Here is an 18899-nt window from a genome sequence, read left to right as displayed (position 1 = left end):
TTTAACATGCAGGACTACCCGGGGGAGTGGTCAGCCCTATTTGCATAAGAAACCAGGAAGAAGGAAACAGGTGACAACCCCAACTCTTGCTCTCAAAGACAGAAAGCTAGGAATCAGATAGGATGACACTGAAACCCTCCTGGGGGTGGGGTCTAGGCTGATGATTTCTGTTGAATACCAGGGCCCAGGGAAAGGCTGTACGTGGGAAGCACGTTTCTACCACTACCCAATCACCAAACACAAAACCACCAATCAATTGACAATCCTTTATTATGCAACTTGGGTAAGTCCAAAATCAATCTGTGTAGATGGGTGAAAACTAAGCTAAAATAACAAAAGTACAGTTTCACTTGGCAAAGGCCCACACATGCGTAGAGAAACTCATTGGAAAGTAAGATCCACTCCGTACCATGGCTAGGAAATCAGCAGTGAGGCCGTGACCAGCCTGGGTGCCTCATGAAGGGATCTGTCAGCCACCAGATAAAGACACCGCCCACCCTCTGATCTGCCAGCTCACTTATAAAAATTGACCATGAATTCTTCAATGAAAAAGTCAGTCAAATAGTGGTTCTCTCTCACAAGCAATAAAATCATAAAATCAGCTAGGATTTGAAATTTAGGGTAAGCTAGTGGAATTCCTGCTTTTAGTGTGAACATATTTTAGATTTGGTAATCTTTTCCACATAGAGCCAGACAGGCTTACAGAAGAATTTCAAATAGCGAATAAAAAAGCTGTTAATTCACGCACTTTATGAGTTTGGAAAAATCTTCAATTGTTTAGACTTCAGAGCTGCTGATGACACTGAATTCAATGCCCCGTTTGTTGAGTCTGTCAATCAGCTTTGTTCTGCAGAAAGCGGCTCCGGGTGTGAAGACCCCGCCCCTGGAAGACAAGAATGAGACAAACATTCACAAAGCTGTCTGTCTCTGGCCCTTTCCTCTGCTGAGTGAGCAGAAACCTGTTCTGGGCTCTGGACTCGGGTGGGTTAATTCCTAAGCCCAGCCAAGGAGCAGGAAGCTGGCACCCAGAACTGAGCTGATGCAGCGCCCAGTGCCTGTTCCCCAGCACCTTGCTCAGGGGCACACCCAGCGCCACCCACCGGGAACCGGCCTTCACAGACAGCCCTCCCACCAGGAGGATAAATAAAGACCTGAGTGGAATAAATCAATATTAATAAAGCATAAAGAGGACTGAAACCGAATGAAAAAAAGTTTCTTGAAATGTAATGGCCAAATGTAAATGCTAAATATAGTCAAAGCGTATACAAGTATTTGAAAAAATTTAATTAGGTTTCACTTTATATAATTTTTCTGTTTATGACTTAACATAACAGGTTTCAGGTCAAACTTATTTACTTCTGTGTTCCTGTGAGGCTGGCCTACTTTCAGGCAACAGCCAAATACCCAGTAGCTGGTCCCCTTGGCAATCGTGTGGCCAGGACACCAGGAATCAATCACGCTGGTGTCAGCACGCCCGGGAAATGAAGCCACCTTACACGGCTCTCAAACGTCTGTCTCCTCTCCATGACTTCTGCTTTGTTTCCAGAGGCCCATAAAGGATTTTCCTCCTCACAGTTTTAATTTACCTCTAACTCTGTATCAAAGGAACTGTAAATACTCATGTGCAGACCCAACGCCTGAAATCAAATCAAAGTAAGCTTAAAAGTAACATGAAAAAGCGATCCTCACATTAGAAGAGAACCACACTTACACGGTAGGAAGATTAGAGGCATCGTTTAGAAGGGTCATGGCTGCCTGGACCATGGCTATGGGGGTAGCTATATAGCCAGCCTCTGCAGAAAACAGTTGAACAAAGAAAAAGTTTTCATATAATATTCATTCAAAATGCCCAAAAATCAAATAGTAGGTTTTAGATCTAACTCTAGGTATACAGAATTATCTCAACACTTTGTTCATTTAATAAAAAAAATAATGATATTTACATAGTACTTAACGGAAGTGTTAGAAACTGTATTAAGTGCTTTAAATTTACTAAGCTCATTAATTCTCCTTAGCAATAGTGCTTAAGGATAGCACTATTTTAAAAAATATATTTTATTGCTTTTTTTACCGAAAGGAAGGGAAATGGATAGCGAGTTAGAAACATCAATGAGAAACATTGATCAGCTGCCTCCTGCACACTAGCTACTGGGTATGTGCCCACAACTAAGGTACATGCCCTTGACCAGAATCGAACCTGGGACCCTTCAAATCGCAGGCCAATGCTCTATCCACTGAGCCAAACCGGTTAGGGCAGGTTAGCACTATTTTAATCCCATTTTACAAACGAGGAGCTGAGGCACGGACAGTTTAAGTGACTGGTCCAAACTCACACAGGTAGGCAGTGGCTGAGCCAGAAGTGCACTCAGGTAGCTCTTACCCACTACACTGCACTGCCTCTTGACAATAACCAAAGCCAATGACCCTAGGATTTCTTGTTTCTCTATTAACACACTACACTTCACTTAAAAAAGGACTCAATTTCTTAAAAAACCCTGAGTAATTTAAGAGAAGTCTCACTTCAAGAAGTCACTGTAAGCGGCTGGGGCATTAGTGTTTACATTCCTGTCAGATAATAAAAACACAGTCAACTTATCTTAGTAACCCAGATGGGAATTTGAAAAAAGGGCAAGATGTAAAGCTATCTTTCCATCTTGCTTAAAACTGCAAAACGAACCTCTTGTAACCTACCGGGGATGCCAGTAACTAAACTTACAATTATACTATAATTCATAAGTGGAACTATCTGTTCAGTTATCTAAATTTACAGAAAAAGTTCTAGAACTTTTTTGGATGACACTTACTTTTAACAACCTTAAAAAAGTTTTTGCCCTCCCCGGAGAAATGCACACGTATGCACCCATTTTATAAACAATATCATGGTAATCACAAAGTCCAAAGAAGCCTTGGACCACACAGATATCAACCAGCCCCTTCTCTTTTAATATTAAAACCTGTCATGCAAAACAAACAAACAAACAAACAACCCTGCCATGTAGAATCACTGAATCCCGAGAAAGAAAAAAAGAGGGAAAATACGATAATAAAATTGGATTATACCAGTAATTTTAATCCTTCATGACAGAATCATTTATCAGTAATACTTAATTTGTGCAGATATATTTCTAAAATAATTATGTTTTGAGAAGAATAGCATACCACCTTATATTTAACACAATATAAAATTCCCAAGTGTCCTTAAGTCCTGTGTGAAATACCTGGTCCTTTCACCTGAGTACAAACTCTGATGTTGGGTTTGTTGTTCTCGGTAGGAGTGCTATGGCTGTATCCTTGACCAAAAAATGTCATTGTAAATGAGGTGCCATCAAGCTGAGAAAAAGAAACCACACAAATGTTTATTTAGGAAATATGTAATTTTCCCCTGAGCATAATCTAACCTATTATTCTGCTTCAAATGAGCTATTTTCAATAGATAAAAACATCAACTTTCTAATTGTCAGAATATGATGTTATCCTTTAAGTATGGAGCAAAAATTAATTCTTTGAGGATGCAAGTTTTAAAGATGCCAGGAAGTAGGGAGAAGTGACTAGGAACAAGGAGAAGATAAAAATGAGTCTTATGTTGTGGCTTACAGGATTTAATTTTACCATTAAAATAGACGGTTTTAGGGCACAAGCTGCAGGTACTTTTTATTTTAAATTAATAGCATATTACCACCTGGTTTTAACTATCTGTTTGAGGTGCCAAGACAAAAATAGCCATCAAGTAATTTATTACTGTTCCACTTAGAGTTGTAAAAATGGAGATGATACCCACTCCCAGAGGTATTTGAAAAGATTAAGTAATCTAATTTATGCGAACAAAGTAAAAGGCATCTGATGCATAGTAAGTGCTCCATCAAGCCTGAGCTGCTATTGTCACTGCACCGAGGAAAGTAAAAAACAAAAAGAAAACAATATTATTTTAGAGACCTGAACACAAAAGAGTTACCTGTTTTTGTGTTGGACCTTGTTTGGAAAAATAACCAAAGGAGAAGAGCCATGGGAACTAAAGGGGGGAAACAACAGCGCTCAGTGAGGTATCTTAAAACTCCTGGAAAATACTTTTAGACCCAATTTCATGAACAGTCACTTACTTTTATGAGGAGCTGCCGTCCGATGCCAAACTTCACAAACAATAAGAAAAAGAGCCCTGCAAACATCAGCTTCATCACAGAGGCGAAGCCGCCCACAGTGACGTAAGCAGCATACTGAACCTGGGGGAGCACGTGAGTCAGACGTGACTCTCTCGTTACAGGAATGCCAGCTCTTACAACCTGCTCTGAAGCCGGAAATCTGAACAAAAGCAGCTTCCACTTTATGACCATGTTATGCTCTGAAAGCTTGTTCAGAAACCAGACATTGGGAGCAGTTTTAAAAGAAATCGTTGCGAATACTCATTAGCTTCCTCTCTGGAGCACAAAGGTCCACATGATCCATATGGAGACAGTTCAATACATACGGCACTGAGCAATTAGACATGATCGGACACAGAGCACACTTATCACCTCTTCGTAAGGAAATGCTCCGATCCTTTAACCTGAGATAGTGGCCTCTTCAAGTCTCCGCAGGTGGAGCAATGGTGTGCTTCCCTCACAAAAAGGAGGTGATACTCAGAGGCAGCAAGGAGGGAAGAAGAGGATTCCAGCTACTGACGATCGGGTTTACAAACCAGGGTTTCCTGTGCTTTGTTGTGCTCCACTGAAGTACTCAGCAGGCCAGATGTGAACTATGAGGGAGGCTACTACCACCCCTGACATGCAAAATGCTCCACATACTGACTAAACTTCCAGGAATGAAATACACATTATCCAGCTATTTCTCTTTTGGCTTTATAAACATAAAAATCCTAATTAAACTGTGGGGAAACTATAACAAACATAGAATGCTCTTTATTAAAAAATAAATTGTGTAGACTTACAGGTAATTGCTCTAAATTTTCATGCAAGTATCGCTGAGTTCGCTTTACAACAGACACATCAGCTCCCATGAAAGGAATGGAGTAACTGCTGAGCTCTCTGCAGTAGGAGACTGGCCACCTGCAAGACACACACAGGCTGCGTTTTCTCCACAGGCAGTGCCCACACGTCAGTGGGCACATTTCTGAATACACATTTCAACTTTCTCGTGGCTGCTTTTAATTAGTATTTCAGTATTTGTCCTTTATTCTCTATGCACCCAAACATGAGCCCAGTGAACAAGGAGTATTCTTCACACCATGGGAACTTAATACGTGTAGTTTAACTATGTTTCACCCCATCAGTCTCACAGGACAATGATAAAAAGAACACTCATTTCAACAGCCAAACTCTGAGATTAGAGTTCTTACAAATAAACGATATTCACACGTTAAGTATATAAGATTATCACACTTTAAGTTGATAGTTTCACTGTACAAAATTTAATTGATGTTTAATTTTGATAGCAATAATGAAAAGTCAAAAATTTTTTCCAAGGGTATAAATGTTTTATTTTATTTATTTATTAATGAACCTTCACAATGTTTTTCCCATTGGCTTTTAGAAGCTGGAAGGGAAGAAGGCAGGGGGAGAGGGAGGAACATTGATTGGATGCCTCCTACATGCGCCCCCAGGGACTGAACCTGCAACACAGGTATTTACCTTTGACCAGGAGTCAAAACTGCCATCCCTAGGCCAAGGGCTGACACTCTAACCACTGCAAGCAACCTGGCCAGGGCCATAACAACACATTTATACCAGAGGCCCAGTGCGCAGAATTCACGCACAGGTAGTGTCCCCTGCACCTGCCAGCTGCCAGCCAGGGACTCCCTTCCCCAGCTACCTGCTGCCGGCTGGGGCCTCCCTCCATCCCGTGCTGCCCCGTGATGGTCAGCACACATTATAGCAAGCAATCGAACTCCTGGTTGGTCAAACTCCCGAAGGGACACTTTGAATATCAGGCTTTTATATATGTAGACATACGTAAGCTTAGGGTAAGATACTAATTATATTTTATTTATCTTTGAGAACAATTCTGGACTTACTACAAACTAGTCTCCAAGATTTTCTTAGTAGCATACTTTATTAATAGCCAGATCAACACAAAATAGTTAAGACTAGAGATATTAAAAAATAGATTTTTGAACTAATATACCTTCTTTTTAATTTTGTACCAACAATTGGGACAGGTTTCAGATTTGACTGCTCTCGTAGTTTTTTCAATTGATTCTGATTTCCAAAACCATAAATTGCTGACTTCCAGGTACCATCATGAATGCACAACCCCTAATAAAATAAAGAAACATGTCATAAGAAATAATTATTAAAATGTAAAACCAAATAAGTTATAATTGGCACAAAGAACAGTTCACCTCTATTTATTCAAAGCATAATCCATTATTTGATAATTTTGAGATGAATTTTCATGACCGGCGAGGCAGCAATAACACTCATTATTTTGGTTACATTCAATATTTACACCAACAAATGCCCTTTCTTCTTCCCTTCTACCATTGTTTATGCTCTTTTCAATAAGCCATTGTATTTCACTTCATAATTTTCACTCAACTGACTGTATTCCTTCAAAATTAGCCTCTCTAATCCATATCCTTATGTTGATTCCTTAAAATTTCAACATATAGCCTGGCCAATGTCGCTCAGTGGTTGAGTGTCGACCTATGAACCAGGAGGTCATGGTTCAATTCCCAGTCAGGGCACATGCCTGGGTTGTGGGCTCATTCCCCAGTAGAGGGCATGCAGGAGGCAGCAGATCAATGATTTTTCTCTCATCACTGATGTTTCTCTCTCTCTCTCTCTCTCTCTCTCTCTCTCTCTCTCTCTCTCTCTCTTTCTCTCCCTCCCTCCTTCCTTCCCTCCCTCTACCTTCCTATCTAAAATCAATAAAAAAAATTTAATTATTAAAAACAGAAGAAATGAGTGGCAGAAAGGAGAGCACAGGTGAAGAAGTAATCCTGAGACTTACTGTCCCATGCTGGCCTTCTTTACCTAACATCTAGGTGGGGCTTTTAATTCGTTAGTGTAAATATTTCAGACTTAATTTATAATTTTGATTGTACATGACTATATTATATCCTGCCTTATATGTTGTTTAGAAACATTCAAAACCAACTTTGTCACAAGACTTTGAAAGAAGAATATCGGTGAGGCAGATGTGAAGATACTGTTGATTGCTAACAAGCAGAATAAGGGAGATAATCACACCATTAGAAGAGTTAGGTTTTTAATATCTTAGCTTTAATGACAATGAAAGGCAAAAAAATCAATCACAATACCAGATATCAAACTATACCACAAAGCCTTGTAAGCAAAACAGCCTGGTACTGGCACAAGAACAGGCACATAGACCAATGGATCAGAATAGAGACCACAGAAACCGTCCCACCATTATGGTCAAATAATATTTGACAAAGGAAGCAAGAACACACAATGGAGTAAAGACAAAGTCACTAATCATCAGAGAAATGCAAATTAAAACCACAAAAAGAAATCACCTCACACCTGTCAGAATGGCTACTATCAACAACTCAACAGATGACATATGCTGGCGAGGATGTGGAGAAAAAGGAAGCCTAGTACACTGCCGGTGGGAGTGCAGACTGGTGCAACCATTATGGAAAACAGTATGAAGTTTCCTCAAATAATTAAAAATGGAACTTCCATTTGAGCCAGCAATCCTGCTTCTGAGAATATATCCTAAAGCCATAAAACACCAATCAGAATGTATGTTATAATACAGCAGTGTTATTTATGATAGCTAAGATTTGGAAACAGCCCAAGTGTCCATCAGTATCCTATATAATAAAAGGCTAATATGCAAAAAGACCGAACTGTAGAACCAAACAGGTTGCTATGACATGCACTGACCACCAGGGGGCACACGCAGAACATAGCAGGTGTTGGCAACAAGCAGCAGAACGTGGAACATGGTGGGCATTGGCTGAATGGTGGAGCAGGAGAGCAGGGGCACCAGACCAAGCTGGGATGCTGGTTGCGGTCATTGGGGTGAGCATCTGGTGGTCACTGAAAATTCTTTGCTCCCAAGTGCCGCAGTCCTGCTTGGCACTCACACCCACTGCTGGTGCCAAGTGCTGGCCCTGATTGCTCAGCACAGTCAGCAGGCCCATAGTCTATATTAGGGGTGTCGAACTCAATCAGAGAAGGGGCCAAAATCTAAAATCCAGCCTAAATCGCGGGCCGAATGGTTTACAGAACAGTCATAAACTGTCATTGTGATGGAAACGCAGCGGAGTGCAGTGATGACAGCGAGGTGCGGGCCACATTGCAAGGCCTGGCGGGACGGATTTGGCCCGCGGGCCTTGTGTTTGACACATGTGGTCTATATATATAAAAGCCTGCAACCCTGGTGTATCTAACCCACTGAGCCACTTGGCCAGGGCTGAATGAACAAGTTCTTAGGAAGCCTCACGTCAGACACCACTGGTAATAAAGGACTATCACAAACGGAGACAACTATCTTATGTTCCCAAATGGACTGTAAATGCATTTCTATCACACATTCCTTGTTTGGCCACGAAAGCACCTAACCCCAGTTAGGCACAGAATAAAACGCACTGACTGACAACATTTATTGCTGAACAACCATAGAAACTTCAGTTAGGATCATGGGAATTCATTCCAATATAACAAATTGTGCAGTTGTTTTAAAAATAAATTCTATTCTTAGGTCAAAGGAATGCTCAGCAATCTAGTATCTTTTTTTTTTTTTTAATTAAACACAGGGACTTTCATACACTAAAAAGTACAAATATATGTATAATTTAATTAATTTAAATCTTTTCTTATGAAGCATGTATCATTTCCAAAATGTTTTTAGTATTAACTTAGAAAGCACTTAACAAAAAAACTAACCTCAGGTCCTGAATTTATAGTCAGGAAACTTTCCACCGCTGTCAAAGTACCTACAAAGAGTAGGAAAATGGTCAACATAAATCAAATAAAATCTATTTGCCAGGACAGTTACAATGAATGATTCCTATTCATTCAGGGACTTTTACTAAACCTGCAGCTGATATAGCCAGAAAATCAATACTGGTAACAGTTTTACTATGTTTTTGTAAACAGAGTTAAAAGACAGCTGAACCAGGTAAATTGTCAAAGAGTAGTTTAGCATAAACTCTATCTGCGAGTACTGACCAAGTATTTGGTCAAACCGACGTTAAAAACCTCCCAATAAAGCAACAATTCAGCCCATCCATCCTGGAAGGCCAGCAGGACATAGTTCTGAAAAGTACATCTAAGGGAATTATTTGGCTTTCCAATATGACATCTTTTAAGAATACTTATTAATAGTGACATACAGAAAACCTATCTAAATGGCCTTCGTGATGACTTGTAAAATATTGCAGTAAGACATTTTAAATGAAATAAAAATATAATAAGTATAAAGTAAAAGTAGAAAACCAAAACCAGGAAAAAGGGGAGAAATCAATTATATTAACCATGAGAACTAATATACAGGCATAGTGATCAAGTATTTAATTAATCTTTTAAATTCTCCAGAGCAATAAGTCAAAAGAAAAACATAGGTCTGAATTTCAAAATCTGATAAAAATGTCAATTTCATAAGAGACAGTATTCCTAGGTTTAATTCCAAGAAAAAATTAAAGCATGGTGCTCAGTAAAGCTGACACTGGGAAAAATAATGAATTGTGTCATCTACTGTGTCTCATGCTGCAGCAGGAGAGAACTATGGCTACATAAATGTCAGTAGCCTCACTTCTGACAAAAATTAAGGACAGCCAAAACTGGTTTGGCTCAGTGGATAGAGCGTCGGTCTGCGGACTGAAAGGTCCCAGGTTCAATTCCAATCAGGGGCATGTACCTTGGTTCGGGCACATCCCGGTAGGGGGTGTGCAGGAGGCAGCTGATCGATGATTCTCTCTCATCAATGTTCCTAACTCTCTATCCTTCTCTCTTCCTCTCTGTAAAAAGTCAATAAAATATTTTTTAAATGTTTAAAATAAATAAGCAAATAAATAATGAAACATCACTCGATATTTATTAAAATGTTATTTAGCAATTTCTTTTTACAACCTCTTTCACAAGTAAGACTGACCTGAGCTTTTTTTCACTCTGTGCTATCTTTGTTGGACTTTGGTTTCAGAGTTAACTTTTAAATGTAAACTGGGACACTTTCCATCTTTCTAAGCTGTAGAACAGTTTGTGTGGTACTGGAATTCTCTTTTTAGGTCATTTTCTAAATGAATACTTTTAAAATACGCATGATATTAGCAATTTCCCTGTTTTACCAAACTACTGATGATGTTTTCTATTCTTAAATTATTGTCTCTAGTTTATAAATGGGGTAAAAAAGAGATCAAAAACTTTGTTCAATGCTTTCTAGCTTTGTTGGTTAAAAAATTAAAACCTTTGACTATAATATCTATATAAATCATAATTTAAAATGTGTTGATTCATAAACAAAACAAATTTGAATTTATAATGGCTCTAAATTTTTTTCCTAGAAATTTTACAGCTGTAACCAAAAAGAATTGAGACAATGGATAATTCTTCACTTTAGAACACTTACACTACTATCCATATCTAAAAAATCCAATAGTGTCAATAGCATCCTATATAATAAAGGCCAGGGACCACAAGCACAATGACCGGAACGACAGCTTGAGCAGTCACCATGAGGTGCAATAACCACTCTTGGTCTCTCCTCCCTCCCCCCTCCCTGAGAGCAGCAGCTCGTGTCAGTGGGCAGGGCTACTCGTGGCTCCCTGGGGCAGTGAGCGTGCGGGGCAGCAAGCAGCAGCAAGCAGAAATGAGCTACAGGCACACAATTTTGTGTGCTGGGCCTCTAGTTTTATAATAAGCATAGCTATATTAAAAATAAAAGCAAGTATTTCAACATTACCCATTTATAGATGTTTCTTTTCTCAATCAACCAGATTTTAATTCATCATTAATTGCAAATATGAAGGCTTTCCTACTGTTAAATTCAACTATTGTGAATTGATTAATAATTACCATTAATTTTACTGCTGGTATATATTACTCCCATATCTGCTGGAATGGAGTCAAAGCCACTGCTTCCAATGATATAAACCCCTTTTTCTGCAGCTTTCTCGTGATACTTCCAATACATTAGTTCCAGAAACTAAAAATTCAGGACAAAAGATCTGAGTCAGAGCTATATAGAAACATCTTGACCAGTAGTAAGTGATTACCTTTAAAGACAAAAGAACTAACCTTTGAAAATGCTAACCAATATGGCTCTGTGGAGAAATAGTAACTGTCAACACGTTTTTCATTTATTTAGCAAACATTCACCACATGTGCAGATGCTGATCTGACTTCTGACACTATTACTTTTTCAGAATGACTTGTAAATGCAAAAGTAATATCTCTTATAAAAATAACTATTAACACAGAAAAAATATAAACAAAGCAAAAAAGTTACGCCAAATCAATTATCGAGATTAACGTCATTACAGATCTATATCTATGCACACATACATATAACAGAAAAATAGTGGCAGGAAAGGAGGGAATGTAAGAAGGAAACAATGTCTATTGAAATCCTTTGCCTATTTTTAAAAATTACTTGAGCCCTGGCTGGTGTAGCTCAATGGATAGAGCATTGGTCTGCGGACTGAAAGGTCCCGGATTTGATTCCAGTCAAGGGCACATGCCCAGCTTGAGACTCGATCCCCAGCAGGGGGTGTGCAGGAGGCAGCCGATCAATGATTCTCTCCCATTGTTGATGTTTCTCTCTCTCTCTCTCTCCCTCTCCCTTCTTCTCTGAAATAAAAATATATTTTAAAAATAAATAAAATAAAAATTACTTGATTTTTTAAAGAACAGTTTTAGATTTACAGAAATCTTAAGTTAGTAGAGTTCCCAAATACCACCCACCCAATGTCTCCTATCAGTACATCTTTTATATTATTGGTCACAATTAATAAAGCAAAACTGATACATTATCATTAGCCAAAGTCCACACTTGATTCAGATTCTTTAGCTTTTCCCCAAGTTGTTTTTCTATCCCAGGACTCCAGCCAGGACAGTATTACATTTACTGCCATGCCCACCTAAGCTCCTTTTGACTGACAGCCTCTCCCTGTTTTGTATGAACTGGACAGTTGTGAGGAGTATCGATCAGGTACTTTGTAGAATAGCCCTCTATTGGAATTTACTGCAAGTTTTTCTCATGGCGAGGCTGGAGTTACAGGGTTTTGAAAGGAAGACCATGGGGGGATAGGGTGCCATGTCATGACACCATATCAAAGTACATACTATCACCAGCTTATCACTTCATGTTGACCTTTAATACCTGGCTAGGGAAGTGTTTTTCAAGTTTTTTTTCACTGTAAATGTTACTCACTCTTCCCCCTCCTTTCCATGTTGTATTCTTTGGAAGTGACTATGCGAGGCCCATACTTAGGAGCGAGGAATTAAACCCCATAATTCCCCCGAGGGCAGAATAGCTACATAAATAATTTGGAATTTTTAAAAATGTATGTTTTTATTGATTTCAGAGAGAAAGAAAGGGAGAGGGAGAGAGGAACATCAATGAGGAGAATCATGGATCTGCTGCCTCCTGCACGCCCCCTACTGGGAATCAAGCCTGCAACCCGGGCATGTGTCCCATCCAGGAATTGAACCATGACCTCCTGGTTCATATCAATTCTCAACCACTGAGCCACGCTATTTGGAATTCTTCTGCACAAATTTGTCTCTTCTCATCCTTTTGCCCATTTTATTTTATTTATTTAAAATATATTTTATTAACTTTTACAGAGAGGAAGGGAGGATAGTTAGAAACATCAACGAGAGAGAAACATCAATCAGCTGCCTCCTGCACATTTCCCTACTGGGTATTTGCCCTCAACCAAGGTACATGCCCTTGACCAGAATTGAATCTGGGACCCTTGAATCTGCAGGCCAGCACTCTATCCACTGAACCAAACTGGTTAGGGCCTTTTGTCCATTTTAATTTGTTTATCTGAATTTGTATTATGACTTAAGAGTTATTTATATATCTAAATTTTTATTAGGTTTTTATATTACTTTTATGGTAGTTTATAAGTGTTTTTTTTGTTTGTTTGTTTTTGTTTTGTTTTTACCATTTTCTCTGCTCTGGAATATTTTAAATAATATAGGTGTCCCAGCTGGTTTGGCTCAGTGGATAGAACACTGGCTTGCAGACTGAAGGGTCCCAGGTTTGATTCAAGGGCACATGCCTGGGTTGCGGGCTCGATCCCCAGTAGGGGGCATGCAGGAGGCAGCCAATTAATGATTCTCTTTCATCACTGATATTTCTCTCTCTTTCTCCCTCTCCCTCTCTGAAATCAATAAAAACTATTAAAAATAATAATAATATAGGAATTGGTTTTGTTTATGTTTCCTATCTCTTCATGAATAAATTTTGGTAACTTATACTTTCCTGGTATTTTCCAATATATATTAACAATCAATAAACTCTGATGGTAGTAATCAGTAGACTAGAGGTTACAGTTTTAAAGGAGTTACAGTTTTAAAGTAGCTTAGTGCTATGAACACATCACTTCCTACAATCAGGCAAACCTCAATTCAAGTTCTAGTTTTTCTACTTACTAATTGCATGACTCTGAACAAGTTACTTAACCTTTTTAAGGTTCAATTTTCTCGTCTATAAAACAGGGGAAAATATGATACTTTGTAAGAATGGTAAAAAGTTACATATGTTTATTTAGCACATTGTCTGGCATGTGGCAAGCATTCAATGAATATGACATTTAAACTTTTTATGTTGAGGGGATTTTATTTTTCCCTCTGTAATGTTGTAAAGGTATATGATTTTAAAAAGGGAATTTATAATAAAAGATACCATAATAAGATTCCAAGAATTACTCAAGAGCACACAGTTTTAATTAATTCAGATTGTAGGGAAGGAAAAGTTCCCAGCAAACTAAGCTAAAACCTCACCACCTCACCACCGTGCCCTCCTGGGAGCTGCAATGGAGTACCATTTCTAAACACAAGGAGGAGCTACCCCTTCTATAATGTCTGCACAAGGCATTAAATATTTCCTACTTTAACAGAAAATTAGGCTATTGATTCTGGTGGAGTTTTCTCAGTTTACATACATGAGGTTCTCCAGAGATGTCAATGCAGCTAGTTCCGTTTTCAACACATGCTTTTACTACCGGTTCTCCATAAAATCGGTACTGGGGGAAGAGAGAAAAAAAACAGTTTACTCTTACCAAGGGAACGTAAATGAATGAAATGCCATTCTGTTTGGAAGTACAGTCTTGGTTATTAAGAAATCAAATACTAATAAAGTAGCCTATAGGTATGCCAAGGTGTAAGCAAGGGGCTCTTCAGGATACCTGAAGCGCAGGGTAGTCAAGGGGAATGTAAGTGATGAGTCTACAAATACTTGGGCCCTATCATGAAGGAGCCCCATTGCCATGCTATCGACACTGAACTTCATCTGTTCTGACAGCTCCCATTTTCACAGTAAGAATCAACAACAACAAACCTCCAACTCATAGACACAGACACTGAACATTGACAGCACATTGCACCCTCCTGCATCATGAAAGGGAAGGTGGAGGAGGCAGAAGAGGGAAAGGGGGGGAATAAATGGTAACGGAAGGAGGCTTGACTTTAGGTGGTGAGCTCAATAAAATACACAGATGATGTAATATAGAATTGTACCCTTAAAACACATGATTTTATTAAGCAATGTCACCCCAATAAACTCAACAAAATAGTTTTTAAAATCATCAGATAACTGAGGAAAAAGCAACAGGATGCTAAAAGTGTGAGGGAAAGTTGTAAAACTGCTGCTTGGGCCCTAGCAGACTTGATTCAATGGATAGAGCATCAGGCCCTCAGAATGAAGGGTCCTGGGTTCGATTCCAGTTGAGGGCACGTACTTCAGGTGCAGGCTCAATCCCCAGCGTGCGGGGAGGCAACCAATCAATGTCTCTCTCTTCCATCTATGTTTCTCTCTGTCCCTCCCACTTTCTTCCACTCCTCCCTAAGAATCAATGGAAAAATATCCTTGGGTGTGGATTAAAAACAAAACAAAAAAAACAGTGCTACGAAGAGTAGAGGAAAGAATACCAGCTAGGAATGGGGCAGAATCGCTGGAGGCGCTGAGGCTTAGGTCACATATTTTAAAGGGACCAGTTGGCATGGAGATGCATTTTCCCCAGCCATGCTGAATGTCTCGGTAGAGTAAGCAGGGATCCGGAATACCAGGATGGGGTTTTTCCAGAGCACCAGGGACGAAAGGGCAAAGGCACTGACTGAAGGTGTATGTAAGAGTAATTCAAGCAAAGGACCAGAGAACCTAAGATAGTTAAGAATGAGACAAATCTAAATAAACAACAACTTAGGTACATTTTTATGTGATAACAAACCTTCCAGCGTGGTGCCCAGTGTTTTGTTAACTGTGGTGGCTCCCTCAGATCAGCCGAGGTCACCAACACTCAAGGAGGTTTGTTGTTGTTGATTCTTACATGCCACGTGCTTCTTTCACCTCCAGTTAGTACAGGAGCACAGGCTGGTGGCTCCTCTCACAATACACTCTGATCTCGGCCGCCACTAGCACTCCGACCCTGTGCCCTTCCCTCCAACACTCACAGGGCTTACTCCCTTTCTCAGGTCTCCAGCCAAGGTCAAGTCCTCAGAGCTCCTCCCTGACCATCCAGACACTGATGTGCCCGTCTCTTTATCTCCTCACTCAGCTTTATTTTTCTCCAAAGCATCTACCAACTCCCAACTATTATAACCTCGTTTTCCTGTCTGTCCCACTGGACTGCAAGCTCTCTTTTGTTCGCCATTATGTTGCAGGCACCTGGACTAATGCATTTACATTCAGGAGTAGGCAATAGCAGGTTTATAGTTGTGAGTACATTAAACATAAGTTTACTCTTGCATTGTAAACCTACTTTTGCCCAACCCTGTATAAAAAGCATTCAATAAATACTGAACAAATGAGTTTTTTTCAATCTCTATTTTTATACGTTTTTAACAAATATATTTGTATAGTAATGCAGACAAATAATTTGTAATAAATAAAAAGTATATTAAGAGAACATGCTCCAACATTTTTACTTGAGGAGCATACAGTAAAGGGAGGGGGGGGAAAAGATCTCCAATTATAGCTGTAAATAAACAAATGAAACAACCCAGCACACATTCCTTGAGTAGGGTATCAGAGGACTGACCCATCTCAGGAGATTTGGTCCTATCAGTTTGCTGACCACAGAGTGAAAACTCCCCATAAAGGGTGAAGGCCCCAGCAATGCCCGCCCTCCCGATCCTCTGGAAAACGAAGCAGCAGATTCTGCTCGAGGTGAATAGGCTCTTTGTTTTAACACAAAGGAGGGCTGGTTACTTACGGGTCCTACACAGTTGAGGACAATTGTTGCCTGTTTGGCCATTTCATCCAGTGAGGCTGGATTACTGATATCACAAATTATTATCCCGACTTCAGTTGGGAGTGTCGGTCTTCCTGAAATAAGAAATAAATCACTTTAGGTGAATCCCATACAGAATTAGACTTCCCAGATCTTCTTTTTATAGGAATCACTGACAGCAAAATCATGAAAGCTAACTGGTTTGGCTCAGTGGATAGAGTGTCAGCCTGTGGACTGAAAGGTCCCAGGTTCGATTCCGGTCAAGGGCATGTACCTTGGTTGTGGGCACATCCTTAGTAGGAGGTGTGCAGGAGGCAGTTGATCGATGTTTCTCTCTCATCAATGTTTCTAACTCTCTATCCCTCTCCCTTCCTCTCTGTTAAAAAAAACAATAAAATATATATTTTTTAAAAAGGCTATGAGAGTTAATGCTAAAGGTGACTAAAAACATGACTAACCTTTAAAAAAAAACACACACACACACAAATCTAACACAAGTAATGTAAATGGCAATCTTGTGTAAAATGACAATTTTACGATCGTCCATATACTGAATAGATTGTTCTGACATCCTCTCTGCCGAGAACTTATTATATCAAAAATTTCTCAACAACTATTTTTTTTTTATTGGTTTCAGAGAGGAAGGGAAAGAGAAGGAAACATCAATGATGACGGTCCACGCTCAACCGCTGAGCAACACCAGCCCAGCAAGCGCCTCTATCTGATAGTGGCAGCAGGAAGAGTGTGGGTCAGTAGCAGGATGGTGTCTCCTGGAAGTGCCCACAAACTCCACGATAGATTCCCACCACGGCCAGGGCTCCGTGTGGGATGAGGAGGAAGTGAGAGGGGGTGGCTCAGTGGCTGAGCATGGACCAAACCAGGTCAGGGTCCAGCTCCCAGTCGGGGTACCTGCCTGGTTTGTGGGCTCCACAGGAAGGGGGAGGGGGCGGGCAGGAGGCAACAGGTGGATGGTTTTCTCTCAGCATTGATGTTTCTCTCCCTTCCCCTCTCTGAAAACATTAACTTATAAAAGCGACATGAAAACTGAACAGAAGATGCTGAAACCGGTTTGGCTCAGTGGATAGAGCGTCGGGCTGCGGACTGAAAGGTTCGAGTCGGGTCAAGGGCAGGTACCTTGGTTGTGGGCACATCCCCGGTGGGGGGTGTGCAGGAGGCAGCTGATCGATAATTCTCTCTCATCGATGTTTCTGACTCTCTATCCCTCTCCCTTCCTCTCTGTAAAAAAATCAATAAAATATATTAAAAAAAAAAACTGAACAGAAGAAACTAACAGGAACTATGGGTCTGCGTAAGGGGAGACAGGGTGGCAGGGCTGGGGGGCCGCCCCCCGCTCCCCGTCTGCACCCAAAGGACACACTCTGGGCGGTGTGGGCGGCGGAGGGTCTTAAAAGCAAAACAAACCAACAAAAGCCACAACCGCGTCACCGCGAACTCCGGCCTCCCCTCCTACCTCCAACCCCCGGAGGAAACCCAACCCGGGCCTCCGGCTCCAGGGGGGGGACGGAGCGACAAAGAAAACCCCAAGTTCTGACTCCTCCGCCAGGGGGGCCCCCAAACCGGAGGAACCATTCGAAACGTGGGGAGAAGCCGCCGCCGCCGGGAGCCGGGAGCCGGGAGCCGGGAGCCGGGAGCCCGGAGCCCGGAGGCCGGAGCCGGCGCGGGAGGACCGGGCCGCCCGGCGGCGGAGCCCGGGCCGGGCGCAGGGGTCCCGGCCGCGCCGCCCGCCTTTACCCAGCTTCTCGGCCGCCCGCTCCAGCACTCGCTGCAGCTTCTCCCGGCAGCGGCCCGCCACGGCCCAGGCCAGGCGGGAGCTGCCCTCCGGGTCCATCTGCTCCCGGGCCACCTCCTCGGTCACGAACTGGCCGGTGAAGCCGGAGGCACCGAACACCACCAGGTGGAAAGGCCTCTGCTTGGTCGCCATGGCGAGCGCCCAGCGAGCCGCAGCCCGAGGCGGCCTGAGTCCCCGGCGCCTGCGCCTCAGGCAGCGACCCGAGTCCCGCGCGCAGCAACCGCCTCCCGGGGCCGCCGCCGCTGCCGCCCGCCGCTCCCCCCGCGCCGCCGCGCAGAGGCCACGCCCCCTTACGTAGGGGTCACGTCCCTTCACGCAGAGGTCACGCCCCCCCACCCTTCCCGCCAATCCGCTCCCAGGGCTGGCAGGGGCGGACAGCGGCCCTTTCTCCATGAGGTCCCCTCGGTGGCCCTGCTCCGCGCAGACCGCCGGCCCGCACCGGAGGCGGCGGCTTTGGCAGCAGCCCGTTGTGTCTGCTGCAGGAAGGGGTGCGCGAAGAAACGCGTTTGTGCCCCCAGCATCGACCTAGTGGCCGGGCGATCAGCTTCGATTCTGGTCGGGGCGCGGGCCTGGGTTTGCGGGCTTCTTCCCCAGCGTGGGGCCTGCAGGGGGCAGCGGATCATGGATTCTCTCTCACTGGTGTTTCTCTCTCCCTCTCTCTCCCTTCCTCTGAAATATGTATATATAAAGAGTCAGAGAAAAATCATCCCCTGATGATTGCAGGGG

The 18899-nt window shown here is 41.9% G+C and overlaps 1 protein-coding gene across 8 annotated transcripts; it reads right to left on the bottom strand.

The window, feature by feature from the left end:
• Window positions 1–252: 252 nt before the first annotated feature.
• SCCPDH (saccharopine dehydrogenase (putative)) lies at window positions 253–18450 on the bottom strand. Of its 8 annotated transcripts, none has more exons than XM_036453536.2 (12): window positions 18116–18447; window positions 16346–16458; window positions 14078–14158; window positions 10977–11106; window positions 8850–8899; window positions 6115–6245; window positions 4922–5057; window positions 4098–4217; window positions 3953–4009; window positions 3219–3330; window positions 1712–1793; window positions 253–883 (listed from the first exon to the last, which is right to left on the bottom strand). In XM_036453536.2, the coding sequence occupies exons 1-12, from the start codon at window positions 18303–18305 to the stop codon at window positions 778–780; spliced, it is 1308 nt and encodes a 435-aa protein (XP_036309429.1). In that variant the 5' UTR covers window positions 18306–18447; the 3' UTR covers window positions 253–777. The 8 variants fall into 8 exon arrangements, with proteins under 8 accessions (XP_036309429.1, XP_036309430.1, XP_036309431.1 ...); XM_036453537.2 differs by having other exon boundaries at window positions 4922–5039; window positions 18116–18446; XM_036453538.2 differs by lacking the exon at window positions 4098–4217 and having other exon boundaries at window positions 18116–18449.
• Between the last annotated feature and the right edge of the window lie 449 nt (window positions 18451–18899).

The sequence above is a fragment of the Pipistrellus kuhlii genome, unplaced genomic scaffold (genome assembly GCF_014108245.1).
Source record: "Pipistrellus kuhlii isolate mPipKuh1 unplaced genomic scaffold, mPipKuh1.p scaffold_m20_p_25, whole genome shotgun sequence".
NCBI classification, from domain to species: Eukaryota; Metazoa; Chordata; class Mammalia; order Chiroptera; family Vespertilionidae; genus Pipistrellus; species Pipistrellus kuhlii.
Note: the sequence above shows the minus strand (reverse complement) of the source record. Positions and strands in the feature narration are given on the sequence as shown.